At 39.5% G+C, this 19,593-nt stretch overlaps 1 protein-coding gene across 1 annotated transcript in view; it reads right to left on the bottom strand.

The window, feature by feature from the left end:
• VWA3B (von Willebrand factor A domain containing 3B) overlaps nt 1-19,593 on the bottom strand; it is a 123,006-nt gene that overhangs the window by 45,585 nt on the left and 57,828 nt on the right. Inside the window, 4 exon segments of the mRNA XM_064481885.1 lie at nt 2,812-2,969; nt 5,324-5,451; nt 10,792-10,974; nt 15,842-15,940. Coding sequence (XP_064337955.1) covers nt 2,812-2,969; nt 5,324-5,451; nt 10,792-10,974; nt 15,842-15,940 — 568 coding nt within the window.

Consider the following 19,593-nt stretch of genomic DNA (forward strand, 5'->3'; position numbering starts at 1 on the left):
GAAGTTCTTCAAACAGAAAGGAAATGATAAAAGAAGGAATTTGGGGGAATCAGAAAGGAAGAAAAAAAAAGAGAGCAAAAATACAGTAAATGCAATCGATTACACTTTCCTCATGAGATTTATAAACCATATTTGATGATTTTAATAAAAATTATAGCACCACCTGATACTTAAGACAATGATATTTAAAACTGGGGAAGGTAAAGAAACCTAAATTGAATTAAGATTTCCAAACTCACATAAAATGGTAAAATGTTGATACCAGAAGACTGTTAAAAGTCACATACATACGCTGTTATACCCAGAGAAACCATTACAAAACCATACAAAGAGTTACACTCAAAAGCACTGCAAATAAACCAAAACTATACACTGAGACCAAGTAGGAGATATGCCAGACATACAAGCCTGCTCCAACATTTGAAAGCAATCAGTGTAATCTACCATATCAGCAGATTAAAGAATAAAAATCAGATGATGTATCAACTGACACAGAAAAAGCATTTGACAAAATCCAGTACTCAATTCATGATAAAAACTCTCAGAAAACTGGGAATGAGAGGAACTTCCTCAACTTGATAAAGAATACCTATAAAAAAAACTATAGCTAAAATCATACTTATGGTGAAAGACTAAATATCTTTTCCCCTTAAGACCAGGAGAAAGGCAAGGATGCCCGGTCTCATCACTCTTATGAAGCACAGTGCTGGAAGTTCCAGCTTCTGCAACAAGGCAAGAAAAAGAAATAAAGCCAGAAAGACTGGAAAGGAAGACAACGTTGTCCCAACTTGCAGATAACATATTGTCCACGCGGAAAATCGTAAGGAATACACACACACACCCCCCAAACCAACCAACCAACCAAAATACAAAAAAACAAAAAAAAATTCCTAGAACCACTAAATGAGTTCTGTAAGATTTTCAGTTATGGGATCAACACACAAAATCAATCTCATTTTGATATACTAACAATGAGCATATGGAAACCTATATTTAAAAACCAATACCATTTATAATTATTCCACATAAAATGAAATAATTAGGTATACACTTAACAAAACCTGTATAGGAGGCATAAGCTGAAAATGCTGCTGTAAGACATCAAAGAAGACTTAAATATACGGTCACATTCATGGGTCATGTTCCTGGGTAATGGCACATTCAGAGGCTGGATGAATCAACATCGTAGAGATGTCAGTTGTTCTCAGATTGACCTATAGGTTTAATTCATTTCCAACTGAAATCTCAGAGAGGCTTTTTAATAAACATAGACAAATATATTCTAAAATTTAAGCATAAATTTCAGGCCCTCAAATAGCTAAAATAATTTTGCAAAAGAAAAATAAAGTTGGAAGAATATTAAAGCTTACCATGCAGCTGCATTAATCAAGACATTGTATCGGTGGAGAGATATACACATAGGTCAATGAAACAAAACTTGCAATCCAGATTTAACCCACAATGATACGCCCAAATGATTTTTCACAAAGATGCAAAATTAATTCAATGGACTAAGTATAGCCTTTCCAACAAAAGGTGCTGAAGCAACAGGTATAGGTTAAAAAAGAAAAAAGAAAAAGAACCTTGATCTAAACCTCACACCTCATACAAAATTAACTCAAGTGGATCATGGGCTTCAATGTAAAATATAAAACTACAAAAATTGTAGGAAGAAAACGTAAAAGCAAACTTCAGGAGTTCGGACTAGGGAAAGAGTTCTGAGATTTGACACCAAATGCATTATCCATAAAAGGGAAGAGTGATAAACTGGATCTTATCAAAATTAAAAGTTTTTGCTTGGCAGAAGACCCTAATTAGAGGATGAAAAGACAAACTGCAGAACAGTTAAAATAAAAAATAGCGACAATCAGTACCAGGTTCTGGTGAGAATGTGGGGAAACTGAATCACTCATTCATTGCTGTGATAATGAAAAATGGCACACCACTCTGGCAAATAGTTTGGCAGTTCCTCATAAAACTAAACATTCAATTACTATATGACCCAGTAATTGCATTCCTGGGCATTTATCTTAAAGAAATGAAAAAATTATATTTGCATAAATATTTATAACTGCTTTCTTTGTAACAGTCCCATAACTGGAAACAGCCCAGATGTGTCCTTCAGCAGATGAATGGTTAAACCAAGTCTGGCCCATCCATATCACAGGATACTACTCAGCAATGAAAAGGAATGAACTGTTGATACCTGCAAAAAATTTTGGATGAATCCCCAGGAAAATAAGCTGAGTGAAAAAAGCCAAACCCCAGAGGTTATATACTGTATGATTCTATTTATATAACATTTTGAAATTAACATATCTTAGAAATGGAGAACTCAGTGGTTCCCAAGGGTTGGGAGGGAGATGGGTGTGAGCATAAAAGAGCAATGCAGGGGATCCCTGTGGTGATGGAAATATTCTGTATCTTGACTGTGGTAGTGGAAATAAGAAACCACATGTGATAAAAAAATCATATAGAAATACACACACACACACATACAAATGAACACATGTAAAGCTGGGACAATCTGAGTAAGATCACAGGTTGTATCAATGTCATTATCCTAGCTGAAAAATTGGACTTTTTTTCCCCCCAAGATGTCACATTTAGGGAAACTAGGTAAAGAGTAGGTATATGGGATCTCTTTGTACTATTTCTCACAACTGCTTGTGAATATACAATGAAAATTTCAATTAAAAAAAAACCAGGATTGGTCTTCTTTTAAAATACTATGTGGCTTTGGTTTTGTTCTAACTTCTTGCATTGAAGGAAAACCAGTAATGAGATTTAGGCCATTTTGTTCACTGATACCTGCATGGAGAACTTTCTTTTTCTGAATCTTTTGACTTGAAAGGTCCTCTATTACTTTCGACATATTTGGGGATGACATTCGTGTTGATTCGACATCAGAATGAGGTTTTGCACATTTTTCTGGGGTTGAAGCCATAGAAAAGATTTCTTTTTGATGCCTGTTTTGATTTAGATAAAAAGTAGACAAAGAAGAGGAAAAGAGACAAAAAGGAGAGGGAAACAAAATTTTCATCAAGAAGGCAGAGTTAGATCAATACAATCGTGCTGAATGCTGCAAACTTAAGGAAGTGAGCCTCTCCCCTTATATTTAGTTAACAGAAGAATAGCCATTTATGCCTGCTCCCCGCAGAAGGGTGGACAGGAGCCCAGCCCTGGAGTCATTAGATACGGCTCACATCGCAGCTCTGTTCCTGCCCAGCCACGTGACTAAGTGAAGTCACTCAGTCCTCTCTAAACTTTGTCACGCTCCTCATCTATGAACTGCAGGAAATGTCAGCTGGGCACTGACAGAATGGAGCTGATGTGAGGATTAACACAGAGAGCCTGCTGTAAACCAGAAAGCATTACACAAACCTTTTTTCTCTAACCAAAGAGTTGAAGAGCTTGCTCTTATAAAAGCCAGGGAAACCCCAGCCTTAGACCCCCCGCCAGCACCAGATCATGGTGAACCATTCTGGTGAAGATCTCGGGCCAGGAGGGATCCCCAAAATGCCTGAGTATTTTCCCAGACATGCCTTCTCCGAAGCTTTGAAGCTCTGAACATAGCAGCCACAGGAAGGACTTTCCAGAACAATCTCCTGTTCCAACACTAGAAAGCATGCCGTCCTCCCTTCACCCCGCACCCCCATGCCTACCCACCCAGTGTTCCCTAATCCTTTGTGCGTGCATCCTGTGACAAGGGACCAGGCTTACATTATCTGTGCATCCCAGTTCACCTGGTGCATGATTTGCACTCAATGAATGTTTGAAAAAAGAAAGAAGGGAGAGGAGATCTGGGGTCTATAACATTTTTTTCACCTGGTGGAAAGCTCGAACAAAGCGATTTGTTTTCAATTATAGCTAAGTGGGTAAATTAACTTTTCCTAATGATACGGAAGTTACCCAGATATATGGAAATATGATATCTGTAGAATGAGGCCCTGCATTTTACTCTTTCCTTTATATTAATTCAGAGCTCTTATTATGTGCCAGGCACGCCTTCATTTAATCCACCCAACAACCCCATGACTACCATTATTCCCATTATAGATGAAACCCAGGCTCAGTGAGGTTAAGTAACTTGCCCAAAGTTAGCTAACATGTAATGGTGGGAAGCCTGGATTAAAACACTCCTCTGCATAACTCTAGAACCTGCCCCTTCCAGCCCCCAAAATATATAAGTATATGTATATAAAACCACGAATACATTCACTAGTCAATCAGTAGCAGATACAGTCAACTGACCACGCCAACTTCCATACAACAGCTTGTTATTTTGTCCCGGGGTATTTTAGTTTGATTAAGCAAGGGGAAGAAGACAGGTAAGGCACTGGCTGAGAGAACAGAGAAGGCAAGTTACACTGATATGCTGCCCACTTACTGATTCTTAGTTTATTTGCTCAAAATCTCCAGATTTAGATGTATCTGAGCTTTCCCAAACAAATATTTTTTTAAAAAATAGTGTTGTAACATCTCACAAGAGATGCCTGGTATAACACTTATCTCTGTTTACTGGTTCCATGCTCATGCCCTGTGCCCACACACATTAAATGCTTAATTTGCTAACAGGAAGACAGTACGTTTCAGAGAAGATAAAATCCTGATTAATATGTATTCTCAACTTTTTTCCATCTTGTTATCACTCTTTTAAATAAAAAGACATCTTCTTTTTAGGGTATTTATAGGAAGCTGGCACACTTGATTATCTGTACAATGTGAAATCATTTAAATAAGATGACATTACATTTTCTGAGTATTGGGGTGGTTTTGATTTTTAAGGACTACTTAGAAACATATTAGAATATAGGGTGGGAAAAGGCCTGAGAAATCTATCTTAAATCCTACCACCATAGCCATCATTTTAAAGATGAGGAAATGGAGGCCTAGAGCAACCAACAGGTGTGGAGAGAAGTTAGGGATTCACCAAGGTCACATGCACAAAATGAAGTCTGGACCTCGAACCTCCAGACCCAGAGTCAAACCTCCTTCACCACATAGCATTCTTGCTCATGCTCTGTCACAGCTTGGACTGGGGGGCCTGTCCACACTGGGTGGTGATAAGCCATCCTCTGGGGCCTGCAGGGATTTCAGAACTTACATAGAGAAGTGAATACATGGCCTCTGTAAGCCAAGAGTTATTAAATTATTAGATTCTGACTTGCCTTTGCTTAAACAAAATTCCTAACGCAATCATGCTATGTGATTCTTTAAAAGAAGTCTCACAAAGTGTTGCAGAAAGAAGTGGCAAGGAAAGCAAGCAGAGCATCAGAGCGGACCCCCCGCGAGGGGCGACTGGGCTCGTTGGCACGCGCACCTGTCTCCATCCTTTTCGCCGTTGTACCACCAGTCCATGACCAAGGACTCTGAGTAAAGGTCTTGTACCTTCTCCAGGTCACTACATCCCTGCTCCATTTCCTTAATTAAAAGAGTCAGGTCTTCATTCTGCCAAAATAATAAATGAGTACATTACGAGATTGTATGAGAGTTCAAATTTCAAACATTTCTAACAGGAAGCCAACTGTATCAGGAAATGAAGAATCTGAAGAATTTCATGCAGTTCTTATATTGTTCTATTTTTAAACAGCCTAACTGAGGTATAATTCACTTATAGTAAAATAAACAATGTATGTATAGTGTACCACTTGAATAGTTTTGACATTCAAGCCTGTGAAGTCATCACTGCAATCAAGATACTAAACACATCCACTATCCCCCAAAGTCTCCTGGTGTCCCATTGTAAATCTGCCCTCCCTCTTACCTCTTCCGCCAAGCAACTACTCATCTGCTTTCTGTCCCTGTATATTAGTTTCAATTTTCTGGAATTTTATTTAAATGGAATCATACAGTATATACCCCTTTTCTTTTTTCTTTTTTTTTTTTTTTGGTCAATAGTACATTCATTTTTATGGCTGAGTAGTATTCTACCGTGTACCAAATACCAAAATTTAGTCACCTGTGGATGGACATTTGAGTTTCCAGGTTTGGGCTATCATAAATGCTAAGGCTAGAAACATCTGTGCACAAGTCTTTGTAAGGACATCTGATTTCATTTCTCTTAAGTATGTATCTAGGGAGTGGAATGATTGATGATACTGAACTTTTAAAGAAACTATCAAACTGTTTTCCAAAATGGTTGTACTAGTTTACATTCCCACCAGTCATGTGTGAGAGTTCTAGTTCCTCCACTTGGAAACACTTAAGGTGGTCAGTTATATAATTTTAGCCATTTTAATAGCTGCATAGTGGTATCTCATCAAGGTTAATTCATATTTCCCTAATGACTAATGATGGTAAGCATCTTTTCATGATCTTATTCACCATGTATATTTCTTCTTTGGGAAGTATCTGTTCAAATCCTTTGCCCCTTTTTTGTTTCCTTGAGTTTTGAGAGATCATTATATATTACGCATTTAAGTCCTTTATTGGATATACAAATTGAAAACATTTTCTCCCAGTCTACAACTTGTCTTTTCATTATCTTGCCATTGTCTTTTAAAGAGAAGCTTTTAATTTTGATCAAACCAAAGTTATCAATTAGTTTTTATATGAACCATGTTCTTGATAACCTAGTTAATTTTTTTTTTTTTTTTTTTTTTTTGTCTAACACAATGCCTCAAAGGCTTTTTCATATGTTCTCCTCTAGACGGAGGGAACCCTAGATTTTACATTTAGGTCCATGTATCATTTTAATTTTTGAATATGGTGTGATGTAGGGAGTAAAGTGTATTTATTTCCATATGGATATCCAATTGTCTCAACACCATTTTGGGGGGGGGGGAAGCTACATCCTTTCTCCACTAAATTACCTTTGAATCTTCGTTGAAAATCAGTTGTCCATGTAAGTGTCAGTTTATTTCTTGCTTTTATATTCTGTTCTGTTGATCTGTGTATCTATCTTTACACTAATACCACCCTGTCTTGATTACTAAAGCTTTATGATAAGTCTTGAGATTAGGTATTAGTCCCCCAACTTTGATTTTCTTTTTTCAAAGCTGTTTTGGCTATTTAGAATTCTCTGCATTTCCGTGGAATCAGTTTGTCAATGTTTACAAAAAATCTGCTGGGATTTTGTTTGGAATTTTATTGAGTCTATGGATCAACTGAGGGAAAAAGCACATCTTAGCATTGTGATGTCTTCTGACCCATACACAAGATACATCTCTCAGCAATGTCTTGTTTTCAGGGTACAGGCCTTTCACATATTTTGACAAATTTTCCCCTACATATTTCATATTTTTGATGCTATTGCAAACAATAATTTTATTTCAATTTTTATTGTTCTTTGTAGAAACAAAATTCACTTTTGTATGTTGACCTTGTATTCTACAATCTTGCTAAATTCAATTATTAGTTCGAGTAGCATTTTTGTATATTCCATTGAATTTTCTGCACATATAACCATGTGGAATGAAAATAGAGTTCTACTTCATTCTTTCTCAATGGCCTTCCTGCCCTTTGCTTTTATCATGCTAACCAGAATTTCTGTTATACTGTTGAATAGGAATAGTGACAGTCATCCTTGTCATTTTCCTGACATTAGGGTGAAAGCATATAATCTTATACTATTAAAGTATGGTATTAGCTGTAGGTTTTTCCTAAGTGCCATTGAGATTTAAAAAGTCCATTCAGTTCCTACTTTGTTGAGAGCTTTCATTAGATATGAATGTTGGATTTTGTCAAAACTTTTTCTGCATAAATTGAGATGATTGCAAACTTTTTAAAAAGTATATTAATATGGTGAATTGCATATTGATTTTCAGATGTTAAACCAACCTTGCATTTCTGGAATAATTATGCATGGACTCTTTATATATTATTGATTTCAACTGGCTAAACTTTGTTCTGAATTTCTGCATCTGTATGCCTAAAGGATATTAGACAATATATTTCTTATAATGTATTTGTGAGATTGTGGTATCAGGTTAGTATCAGCCTCATAGAATGAGCTGGTAAGCATTCCCTCCTTTCAGTTTTCTGGAAGAGTTTGTGTAGAATTGATATTATTTTCTCCTTCAAATGTTTGATACAAGTCAGCACTGAAGTCTTCTTGGACTTGAGTCCTTTGCAGAAAGGTTTTCAATTACAAGTTCAATTTCTTGAATGTATGTAGGGCTGTTCAGGTTATCTACTTCTTCTTGAAAGAGTTTTGGTAATTTGTGACTTTTTGAGCAGCATCTTTTAGATGTTGAATTTATTATTATTTTTTGCTTTACCAGAAAATTGGGTTTTTAAAATTAAACTTTTTATTTTGCTATAACTGTAGATTCACATGCAGCTGTAATAATACAGAGAGATTCCATATACTCTTTACCCGATTTTCCCCAATGGGAACTGCAGATACTTTATACCAGTCTGTAGCCTGTCTTTTCATCCTCTTAACAAGGTCTCTCACAAAACAAAAGGTTTTAATTTTGCTGAGGTCCAGTTGATCAGCCTTTTCTTTTATGGATCATGCTTTTGGTCTCAAGACCAAAAATTTTTTGCCTAGCCCAAGGTCCTCAAGATTTTCTTCCATATTCCTTTCCAGAATTGTTATAGTTTTATGTTCTACATTTAAGCCCATGATCCATTTTGAGTGAATATTTGCAAGAGGGGTGAGGCTTAGGTTAAGGTTCATTATTTTGCATTTGAATGGCCATTGCTCCAACCATTTCTTTTAGAAAAGGTTCGTTTCCTCCATTGAACTGCTTTTGCACCTTTGTTAAAAATCAATTTGGGTATACTTCCGGGTTCCGGGTTCCACTGGTCTAGGTGTCTATTTCTCCACCAAAGCCACAATGCTTTGATTAATGCAGCTACATCATAAGCCTTAATATTGCAAACAATGATTTCTCCCACTTTATTCTTCTTTTTCAAGATTTTTTCATATTTTCTAGGGTCTGTGACTTGCCATATAAATTTAAGCATAAGCTCAACTACATCTGTAAAAAACAATTCTGGGATTTTGATCAGAATTGAATCAAACCTATAGATCAAATAGATCTCTAACATGTTCACTCGTTCAATCCATAAACATGGTATATGCCTGTCCATTTATTTAGGTTTTCTTTGACATCTTTCTTCAGCGTTTTGTGATTTTCAGCATAACAATTCTGTACATATTTAAAAATATATACCTATATTTCATTTTCTTTGAAGCAATTGTAAACGGTACTAAAAATTTAATTTTGACTTCTGCATGTTCATTTTTACTTTATCAAAATGTGCTTGAATTTTATGTACTGATCTTGTAATCAGTCACTTTCTGAACTCGCTTAATCTCTGGTTTACAGTTTTAATCCATTTTGTAAAATTTCTGGTCACTATTGCTTCAGTTATGTTTATTAAGCAACTTGAATTTTTCCACAGTTCATTGATGCCTTCTTTTCTATTTTTTGTTTGTTTTTTGGTTTTAATTCTCTTTCTTTTCTGTGTTACACCTTGGATATTTCTACTGCTGCCTTGCAGTTTACTAATGTTTTGTTCTGCAATGTCTTATCTGCTGTTCCATGTATTTTTCATCTCATACATTGCATTTTTTCTCTCTAGAAGTTTGATTTGTGTCTTACTTGTATCTTCTATGTCTCTCCCTAACTTTTTCAACAAACCAATACAGTTAAAATAACTGTTTTAATGCTCTAATACTAATATCTGAGTCAGTTACACTTATGTTTTAATTTTCTGTTTGCTTTTCCTCTTCATTATGGACCTGTATGTTCCTGCTTCTTCACATACCTGGTTCTATTTGACTGGATACTAGAAATTGTAAATTTTACTTTCTTGAGTGGTGGAAATTTTTGCTTTCCTATAATTATTCTTGAAGTTTGTTCAGGGATGTAGTTAAGTTGCTTGGAAATGGATTGATACTTTCAAGTCTTACATTTAAGATTTTCTAGACAGGACTGGAGCAGTGTTTGATTGTTCCCACTACTGAGGCAAGATCCTTCTTTAAACTCTACCCAATGCCCAAAAGATGATAAGGTTTTCCAGTCTAGCCAGTGGAAGGGGTCACTATTCCCTGCCCTGCGTGAGCTTAGAGTGCTCTTCCCTCCGACTATCTTCCGGGCTCTGGAAGTTTCCTCATTTGGAAGCACTGATCAGTACTCTGGCTTGTCCTGGATTTAAAGTCATTCCTCAGAACAGACAATAAGAAACAAACTCTCTAGAAGGGCATTCTTGAAATGCATTTCTTCAAGCCAAGACTGAAGGACTGAAGGATTGAATTTTATTTCCTTTCTCCCATTAACCCGTTAGAATGAAATGCTTTATCAGATGGTCACATGATTATACAGCCTGAAAAGTCAGAAGGCAACTACCTAGTGTCTGAATTTTTCTGAGTTTCCCACAAAGGTCTGTAAACAGCAGCAGCTAACAAACTTCACATACGGACTCCCTGGGGTGCTTGTTGAAATGACAGATTCCTGCAGTTTGGCAAAATGTTGACAATTGTTAAATGTGACTGATAAGTACTTGGGATGGTGTCCATCTATGCCTCTACTTTTGTGTTTGTTTGAAACGTTCCACAATAAAAAAACTTAGAAGAAAAACAAAATACATTAAATTTCCTGGGCCTCTTGCCTACAGCCTGATTTAGTAGCTCTGAAGTGGGACCCGGGGATCTGCCTTTTCACAGGTGCCCTAGCTCAGATTGTCCTTAGACCACATTTTGTGGTACACTTGCTTTTAAGTAATTCATTTTCTCAATTTAGTCGTTTTCGTGGTTGCTGTTTTCCCAACTAAGGTACTGTCTGTGGGTCTATAGCCATAAGTGAACACTCTCCTCTCAGTTCATTAAGCTCTTACCTGAACAGCCTCTGGTGGACAGGGATCCTTGCAGCCAAAATGATAAGAATGGAACTCTCCTCCAGTCAAAGATGCAAGCTCTTTCAAAAACCCATTTGCAATCTCATCATTGTAACAGAAGGAGATGGTATAAATTGGAATTTTCTGAAAAACTTTGACTTGATCTAAAACCATTTCAGGTGGCTAAAATGATACATTTTGAGAGCGGGGGAGTGGAGATAGAGAAAGAGAGAGGAAAAGACAAAAAAAAAAAAAAAGACATGAAAATCCTCAGCATTTGCTACAGATAGTGAAACTCTCAACTAGGAATTCATTACACAGTGGAGAGTGACTTCTTGGGAGGTGTCAACTCAATTCAATAAACAAAACAAACACTATTAGATGGTGAGAGTATTAAGACCAGTGACTCAGCTCTTGTCCTCTGAGGGCTCACATTTTGGTGGGACAAATCTTGGAGAAAGATTTGACTAACCAAACAGCAACCTAACCTAGCTGAAGGGCTGACCCCATCTGTCTTGTCAACTTCAAAAACAGAGCAAAGTCCTCTTTGCTGCCTTCCTTTTCATCAGCTTAGCTTCCATTTTGAGCATGTACTACGTGCTAGGCACTCAGGGCTCTGCCTGGGCTCTGTCCCTGCATCCTCCCTACAACGCTCTGAGGAAGGTACTATCATGATCCTCATTTCTTCTCAGGGACCTCTGGCCACTGCCCCTCAGCCCCATACACCAGACTGGACCTAAATTCTGTTCATTTCGGCTAGAAACTACTTCTATATTGACTTACAGCTGAGACATTTGGGACAGGAAAGAAACCAAGGTTGATTTAGCGCTGTTGTGTGGGTACCAGGTGCTGTGTCATTTTCATCTTTCATATGCTACCTGACATTATTTCATATACTTATTTGCTCATTGACTATCTCCCCATAAAACAGAAGCTTCACTGAAGGCAGGCACCTTGCCTATCTTGCTCCCCACTGTGTCCAAGATGGCAGTACCTGGCACAGAAAAGGTGCGTGGTAAATATATGTGGGATGCATTCACGAGGACATCATCTCATCTGTTCACGGCAACCCTGAGAGGAGGAGCATTAGCTCTAAGCCATGGCAGCCCCAGGCAGTGTTTGCTAAGCTGGCATGATGTTCTAGTGCCCAGGGTGGTGGTGGAGAGCTGGGCAGAGGGCGGGGCTGCACCTGATCAGAATGAGCTCCATCCCTGCCATGGCAAGCAGTCATTCCTGTCCTCCTGCCCCCCGACCCCGCCACAAACCCCCGCACCCCCCAGGGATTCCTTTCACTGGTATGCGTCCACACAGCCTTGCAAAGAGACCCGGTACGCTGAAGTAAACCTTTCACCACTGCAGCCTGACTAACCCGGCCGCTTGCTGCAGCAGCTCAGCTCCGGTGGGCTGTGGAACGTGGGGGCCACGCCCTGGGGAACTCCCAAAGGACACCAAGGAAGATTTTCTCAGTCCAGGACTCCTTAGCGTGTTCCCCTCAGAGGTCCCATCAGTCCCTAAGATGAACACCTGAGACACTCTCCCCAGTGATGTCTTCCCTGAGTCTAAACAGGTGTGCAGCCCGATGGCCCTTTCACCACAAAGGTCAACTTGGGTGGCAAGAGAGGCAGCGACAGGGTCTCCCAACTGCCTGAAGGAGGTCTGCTTGCCCAGGTGGCTCAACCCATGCCTTCCGCTGCCCCCACCCCTCGTACCACACGTGAGGCTATACCATCCATTTGTTCTTGTTTAGAATGGCGCACATGCTTCCTCACTCCCATCTTCTTGATTCCATCCCTAACTCGAAAGAAGTCCCCCCAAAACTGCAGCCAAAGATGTGCTGGGCTGATTCTGGCAGAGACCCTACGGTGCTCACTCACACCTAGAGATGCCCACCAAAGGACCCCCATCAACTCCATGTTAGTGAAAACTCGTTTTACTAGAACCCTGTTAACTTGATTAATTTTAAAGACATGTCCTCTATATACTTCTGCCCTGGACATTTAATAAACAAATAGTGAACTGGTGTCTATGGACTTGAATCCTGAACTGCGTCTCTGTATGTACTTCCAGATAGAAAATTCTGCTGAATATCAGGAATAATAACATTGGCCTTACATATTTGGATCCTACAAAGTCCATGAAAATTCAGAACCAAATAGAGATTGAGTGGTCCATCTTAATGTCCTTGACAAAGAACATGAATATCAAATATCCACTTGCCTTTCTGAGAGCATCTGAAGGATAATGCAGAATAAATAGATTGCATGTGGGGAAAGGGCAGGTATGAATATGAAATACTAGAGGAAGAGCATGTAAATCACGCTTCCAGTAATTTGCATATTTCTGATTCTAGCTGTCATCCACATCGCTAGTCCTTCATGGTTAAGTGGACCTCAGACTCTCTGAGAATCTGGTGACAGCTATTGATCTTCTCCCCAGAGAAATGTATGAGTGCAATTTTATGTACTTTGGAGAGATTCCAGACCCTCGGAAGTCTATGATGAACTCTAGACCAAGAATCCTTCTCAACACACTCTCTGCTAGCGGGAGTGTTACTTGGTACACCCTCTCTGGGGGCTATTCGGTGGTATCTATCAAAACACGTACCATTTGACTGAGTCCACTTCTCCGAATTTATGCTGCAGATAAACTCATACATGTGCAAAATGATAGATGTGCACAGTTCCTTTTGCAACCTGGTGTATAACATTAAGATTGCAAACAACCTGAAGGTTCATCTCCAAGGACCATGACTAAGTTGCTGTGTGATGGAATAGTAGGCAGCTCTTTTAAAAATGAGAAAGTTCTTTATGAAATGAGATTAAGCAATCTCCGAAGTATATTGTTTTATAAATAAAGGTGCAGAATTGTATGTGTAATACACTACCGTTTATGTATTTAAAAAGGAAATATATATAAACACATACCTGTTTGCCTACAAACTGTCTCTGAGAGAAACTGGTAGTACACTCTGCCTCTTAGCTGATGAAAAGGGGGGGGGAGAATTTTCTCTACAGATCCTTTTGTACCTTCTTAATTTGTACTATATGACTGCATTACTATTCAAAAATTAAACAAAATCGATTTTAAGATAGTTTTATTAAATCTATGTAATTTAATTTGATGCAGTCATTGAGAATGTTGTTTTTGAAGAATTTCTCATGACTGGGCAAAATTGTATATATTAGATGAGAAAGAGCAGAACACAAAATTGAATTCTGAACGATTTACGTCTTATTTTTCCTTATGCTTATCTATATGCTCTAAATGGCAATAAAATCAGTTAGAATTTATTAAAAAGAAAAAGACCCCTTGTTCAGGTGACTTGCAAATCAGGATCTCCAGCCTACATCTTCCCCAGATGGCAGCCCCAGATTTCTGGGAGCTTCTGGACAGCCATGAACCACGGATGCTCACACTCAGCTTCCCTCACCATCAACCCCACAGCCCGCATCTTCTTGAAATTTAAATCAGTTAATAACAATGACTAGAAACCAGAAATCAGTCATCTCGGCCCCTTTCTCCGTCATTCCCACTTCTCACCCAGCCTTCCACCGCCTGCTCCCAGATGGGCCACCAAGTCCTTTGATGCTGCTTCTCTGATCTCAGCTCTGAAGCGTTGTCTCTTCCCCATTTTTGCTGCTCTTACCTGAGGTGGGTCCTCACCAGACCAAGATCTAGTCTTTCCCTGGTGCTACTGAGGCATATTTCCAAAGTACAGGTGGATGGGACCATCTGCTTCTCTGAGAGCCCCCACTGAGGTAAAGCCTACCCTTCCTTTGTGGCATTTAAGGACCTTCACAATCTCCCCGAACCTAACCCCTGAGACTCAGCCCTGATACTCTTCCATCACTGCCCTTGCTCTCGGGTTGCTCCCCTGAGTGGCCCACCTATTTTCACACCTCTGTTCCTTCTGCCCAGGGTACCAGTAATCTCTTCTGTTTAGAAAATACCGTCTCCTCCTTCCAGACACAGCTGAAGTGTCCCCTTCTCGGTGGGGCCCTGCCTGGTCTTCTCTCCATCTGGTGCAGCAGAATTCATCACTGGGCTTCCTGACATCCCATAGCACAGGCAGCCCCACTCCCTGTGTCATATCAGAATTAACTGTGTACGTCTAGCACATCCCCCAACGTGCAAGCTTCCCTAAGGCGGCGTGTTATTCATCTTTGTAGCCTCAAACCTCAGCGCCACACAAGGAGCATAAACAAGGCACAATAAATTGCCTCTGAATAGAAAGTAGAGTGAAGTTGATAAGAAAATCATTCAAAATAAAATTTTACTTTATATACAACTTCTCTGCCATAAATCTAACACTGTTGTAAAATCCAGTTGCCTTGGTTTGTAAGCCCTGTGCCATTTGACACAGGATGATTTACAATATTTGCCTAGCAGTCTTCACATGCAAACACTTCACAATGAAGGAAGCAAGTTGATGCTAATTCACTTTAGCGGTTAATTTACATTGTACTGGCCTGCACATCCGTATATTTATTTAATGCCCAGAGCATTAGTCTTTCATTCACAAAGCTCAAAAGAAGATGAACAGACTCCGCTAAAACTTTTCAAATGTTTTCCAGTCAGGCTAAACAAAACAAAGAACATTTCACCAGAAAGGCATGCCTTTGTTTAAATGATGACTAAGTTAAAATTAGGGGTAAAACCAAGGACATTGTGCAGTGACATGTTTAGATTCAGAGTACCCAAAGGAAAAAAAAATCAAAAAGAATCTCCTCACTCTTAGTTTATAATAAAATACAAACTAGTCTTCAATGGGAGGCAGACATCTCCTTTCATGGGGCTGGTCTCCAGGCCTCTGGGTATGTGTCATATTAACCAGACAACACTCCTGTCACGTGAACTCTCCTCAGTGTTGTAGTAGACAAAGGAATTCCTCAGTGTATTTTTTTTCTAACCTCAGTTCTGGATCCCTAATCCAAGCAAGTATCTTTCAACAGGTTTTTAATGGCAGATGAAAAGGTCCCCCAAACCCACTCCCACTGTTCACTTTCAGGGTATGCGTGAGTCCCTCTTTCTTCTCAACTTTGATAAGTACCTGATCAGGTCTCCCATCTGTCAAAAGGTAGATTACTTGTGTTTCTTTATCAGCAAAAGCAATCTGCAGGGCATTCAGGGTGTTTGTGGAACTTCCAATCTACAGAAAAAAAAGAGAGAGAGACATATACTCGAATCTCAAAAAAAGATCTCACAAACAAGTGTTATTTATTCTCTGCTTCCAAAAAAGAAAAGTCCTGGTGAAAGAAAAGATAAATTAAAATTATACTGAGATAATAATTTAAGCCCAGTAATTCCAAGAAGCCGAATCCCTGAATGTGTCATAAAAGCGTCTCTGCAGACAGTCTCAGGACGGCTAGAAACCAGGACGATGGATTTCCTGTCCTGATGACAGAGCTCTTAATTCAATCGTATCTTTGCGTGTTTCTGTAGGAGGCACTAACTCAGTTGCTGTTCATTCAGCTGTCAGCATGGTTTAAACATGCAGCCTGAAGACACCCTGGTGGGGACCATGTTTGTTTCGCACCAGGAGTTATTTGTGACACCCGATATTTGGCAAAAGTTGCGTGTGGCAATCTAGGGGCATAGGAAAGAAACTAAAAAATTTTATACTCCTGCAGTTTCTGCCTAGGGATGTCGAGCACAGGGAGGAGTGTCACTCCAAAACTCATAATGAAAGAAAGCCGGACAAACAGCAAGTGCACGACTTTTGTTATGCTCAGGTGACAGGGCAACCAACTAGCCCCAAATCTGGGGAGAGATGGGCGCCTGCAGTCAGGCGAGATGCAAGCGCTGGCTTTCTGGGACAGGATGCAGCCAGACACTAGCAAGAAGAGCTGGGCTGGGGTGACTAGTGAATCAGTAGAGGCTGGCCCCGTGTATAGTGGTGAGAGGCCACAGATTTGGGGGAATCTGAATTCTCTTGAAGGTTGTTTCACCACTGACCCCATAGGGTGCCCCCAGAATAGGTCGGGAGAGTCTAGAGAAAGAACTGGGGGAGGGGAACAGCGATGCGTGAACCAAACCTCCAGACCCTCTCCTCTCTCCCCCCTGCAGAACCAAAGCCTTCATTTGTGTCTGTAGGGTGGCGGTGGGGGAGCGGGAAGGCAACAAACACAGGTGAAAACCCAGAATGGCTGGGGGAGGGAAGAGGAAATAACAAACTCTACCCCTGCAGAAGGAGCAGGGCCGGGTGCTGGGCTCACTCCTGAGACTCCTGGACACCAAGCCGACTAACTACTAAGACTTATTCAGAGATCACCCACCTCCATCACTCCCTAGAAACATCAACTAACAAGTAACTTGCAAGAGAAAGAGTCTCTGAGACCTAGTGTAAAGGGAAAAATCAAAAGCCAAGGATGGGGGGGCTATACCTCAGTGCTGGAGTGCTTGCCTTGCTGGGTTCAATCCCCAGCACCTCCATCAAAATAAATAAAATAAACCTAATTACCTGCCCCCCTTCTCAAAAAAAAAGAGCCAAGCCTGGAGCAGGCAATCCTCTAGCACATCACCTTCCCCCCTAACACAGAGTACCACTGCAAGAATTTGAGGGTAGTGCACTGAAGGTAGCAGTAACAAACTAACCTCAAACTCAGCCCAGATCCTAAGTAGATTAATTTTAACCCATGCCACAAAAAAGAAAGGCATGCTCATTTCCAGGCAAAAAAATATATTTATTTCAGTTTCTACCTACTGCATATGACGTTCAGCTTTTAACCAAAAAGAATGCATATTAAAGAGAAGAATAAACAACATACTACCAAGAGATAAAAGTACTCATCAGAAGCAATCTCAGATATGACACAGATGCTGAAACCACCTGACAGAAAATTAAAAATAACTGTGATTCATACATTAAAACACCTAATGCCAAAGGTGAACATTCAAGACCAGATGCGTAACTTCAGCAGAGATGAATAAGAAGTAATACAATGGAAATGCTAATGATAAAAAACACAAGTAGTATTTATAAAATGAACAACAAGAACCTACTGTACAGCACAGGGAACTATATTCAATATCTTGTAATAACTTATAATGGAAAGGAATCTGAAAAAGAATAGATACATACATGTGTATAACTGAATCGCTTTGCTGTACACCTAAAACTAACACAACGTTCTACATTAACTATACTTTAATTTTAAAAATAGTTAAAAAAATAACACAGTAGTAAGAAGAAGAAGTTTTTCAAAGCGATCGAAGTACAGCTGTCCCCTGGTATTCACAGGGGTTGATCTAGGACCCCCTTCCCCTCATGGATACCAAAATCTGCATATTCTCAAGTCCATTATATAAAATGGCATAATGTTTGTATATAACCCATGTATATCCTCCCATATACTTTAGATCATCTCTAGATTACTTATAATACCTCATATAATTTAAGTGCTATGTAAATAGTTGCCAGTGTGCAGCAAATTCAAGTTTTGCTTTTTGGAACTTTCTGGAATTTTTTTTTTAAATGTATTTTCCATCTGAGGTTGATTGAATCTGCGAGTGCAGAACCTGTAGATACAGAAAGATAACTGTAGATTCAAAACAGCCAAGGAAGGAAGTAGTGAGCATGAAGATAGTGCAATAGAAATTATCTAAACTAAAATAGAAAGAGGGAGAAACAAATCAAAATGAAAAAGAGCATCAAAGAGCCATGGACCAACATCAAACAGTCTGACATACACTTAATAAGAAGCACAGGAAAAGAGGGAAACAGGGTAGAAGAAATACTTGAAAAAATAATGGCTGAGAATTTTCCAAAAACAATGACAGTCACAACCCCAAGGATCCAAGAAGGTCAGAAAACACCAAGTAGGATAAACAAAATAAAATGACCTAACCCTCCTGCCAGAGTGGCGTCTAAGAAGGCCAAGTAGTAAGCTGGGACTTTCATCCCCACTGACTATGGCATGTCCTCCCCGCTCAGTGATGTCCACTCCCGTTAGAGAAGGTAGTTAGCCAGATACAAGCAGAGAGAGAGGGGCACAGGTCACGTGGCAGGAAACCACACATCTTGTGAATAACAGGGGTCCAAGAGGCAAAGAAAGAAAGGTGGCAAAACGCAGGAATCTCCAGTATCTGAATGTAACTCTTTGCTCATTGTGCTCTCATTACAATTAAATGAGTCTTGCAAGTAAGAAGTACTCATCGTGCACTGACGCCATGACACTTCCAATCAAGACTAAATAAGGACAAAAATCCTTCCTCCCCTAGGGAAGGTGAAGCTGGGATGGAAATCAGGAAATACAACCCCAAACCTCTCCCTCCTCAAAGAATATTCTGCTCAATCATTTTCACACCCCATATAACCAGTTTGCCAAAGGAACTCAGGGCAGCTACTCACCTGAGCCTGCCCACTCTCTCTCCTGAGAGTGTAGTATAACTTAATAAATCTTCACTTTGTTTTTTTGACCTTTGTGCTTCATCTGTGAATTCTTTGTGCAAAGAGACAAGAACCTACTCTTCAGTAACACTCTCACCCAGCAGTGACAAGGTGCTCTATCCTATCAGGCGTCAACAGGTTCAGGGGAACTTGAACTTCAAACCTCACCTGGAAGTCTGAGGCAGGGCCCACCCATCCCCTGACGTAGAGGTTTCAGACAGAGCCAACTAAACAGAAGGTCAGAATAATAGCCAGAGTCTCATAACATAAAACAAAAATGTCTAGTATTCAAAGATTTTATACTTTTGTGTTTTACACTTAAGTTCATCATCTTTTTTGAGATAATTTTTGTACAAGCTGTGACCCTTAGGCTTCTTTTTTTCTTTTCTCTTTTTTTTTTTTTTGGCCCAAAC

Source organism: Camelus dromedarius, chromosome 33 (assembly GCF_036321535.1).
Source record: "Camelus dromedarius isolate mCamDro1 chromosome 33, mCamDro1.pat, whole genome shotgun sequence".
Lineage (NCBI taxonomy): Eukaryota > Metazoa > Chordata > Mammalia > Artiodactyla > Camelidae > Camelus > Camelus dromedarius.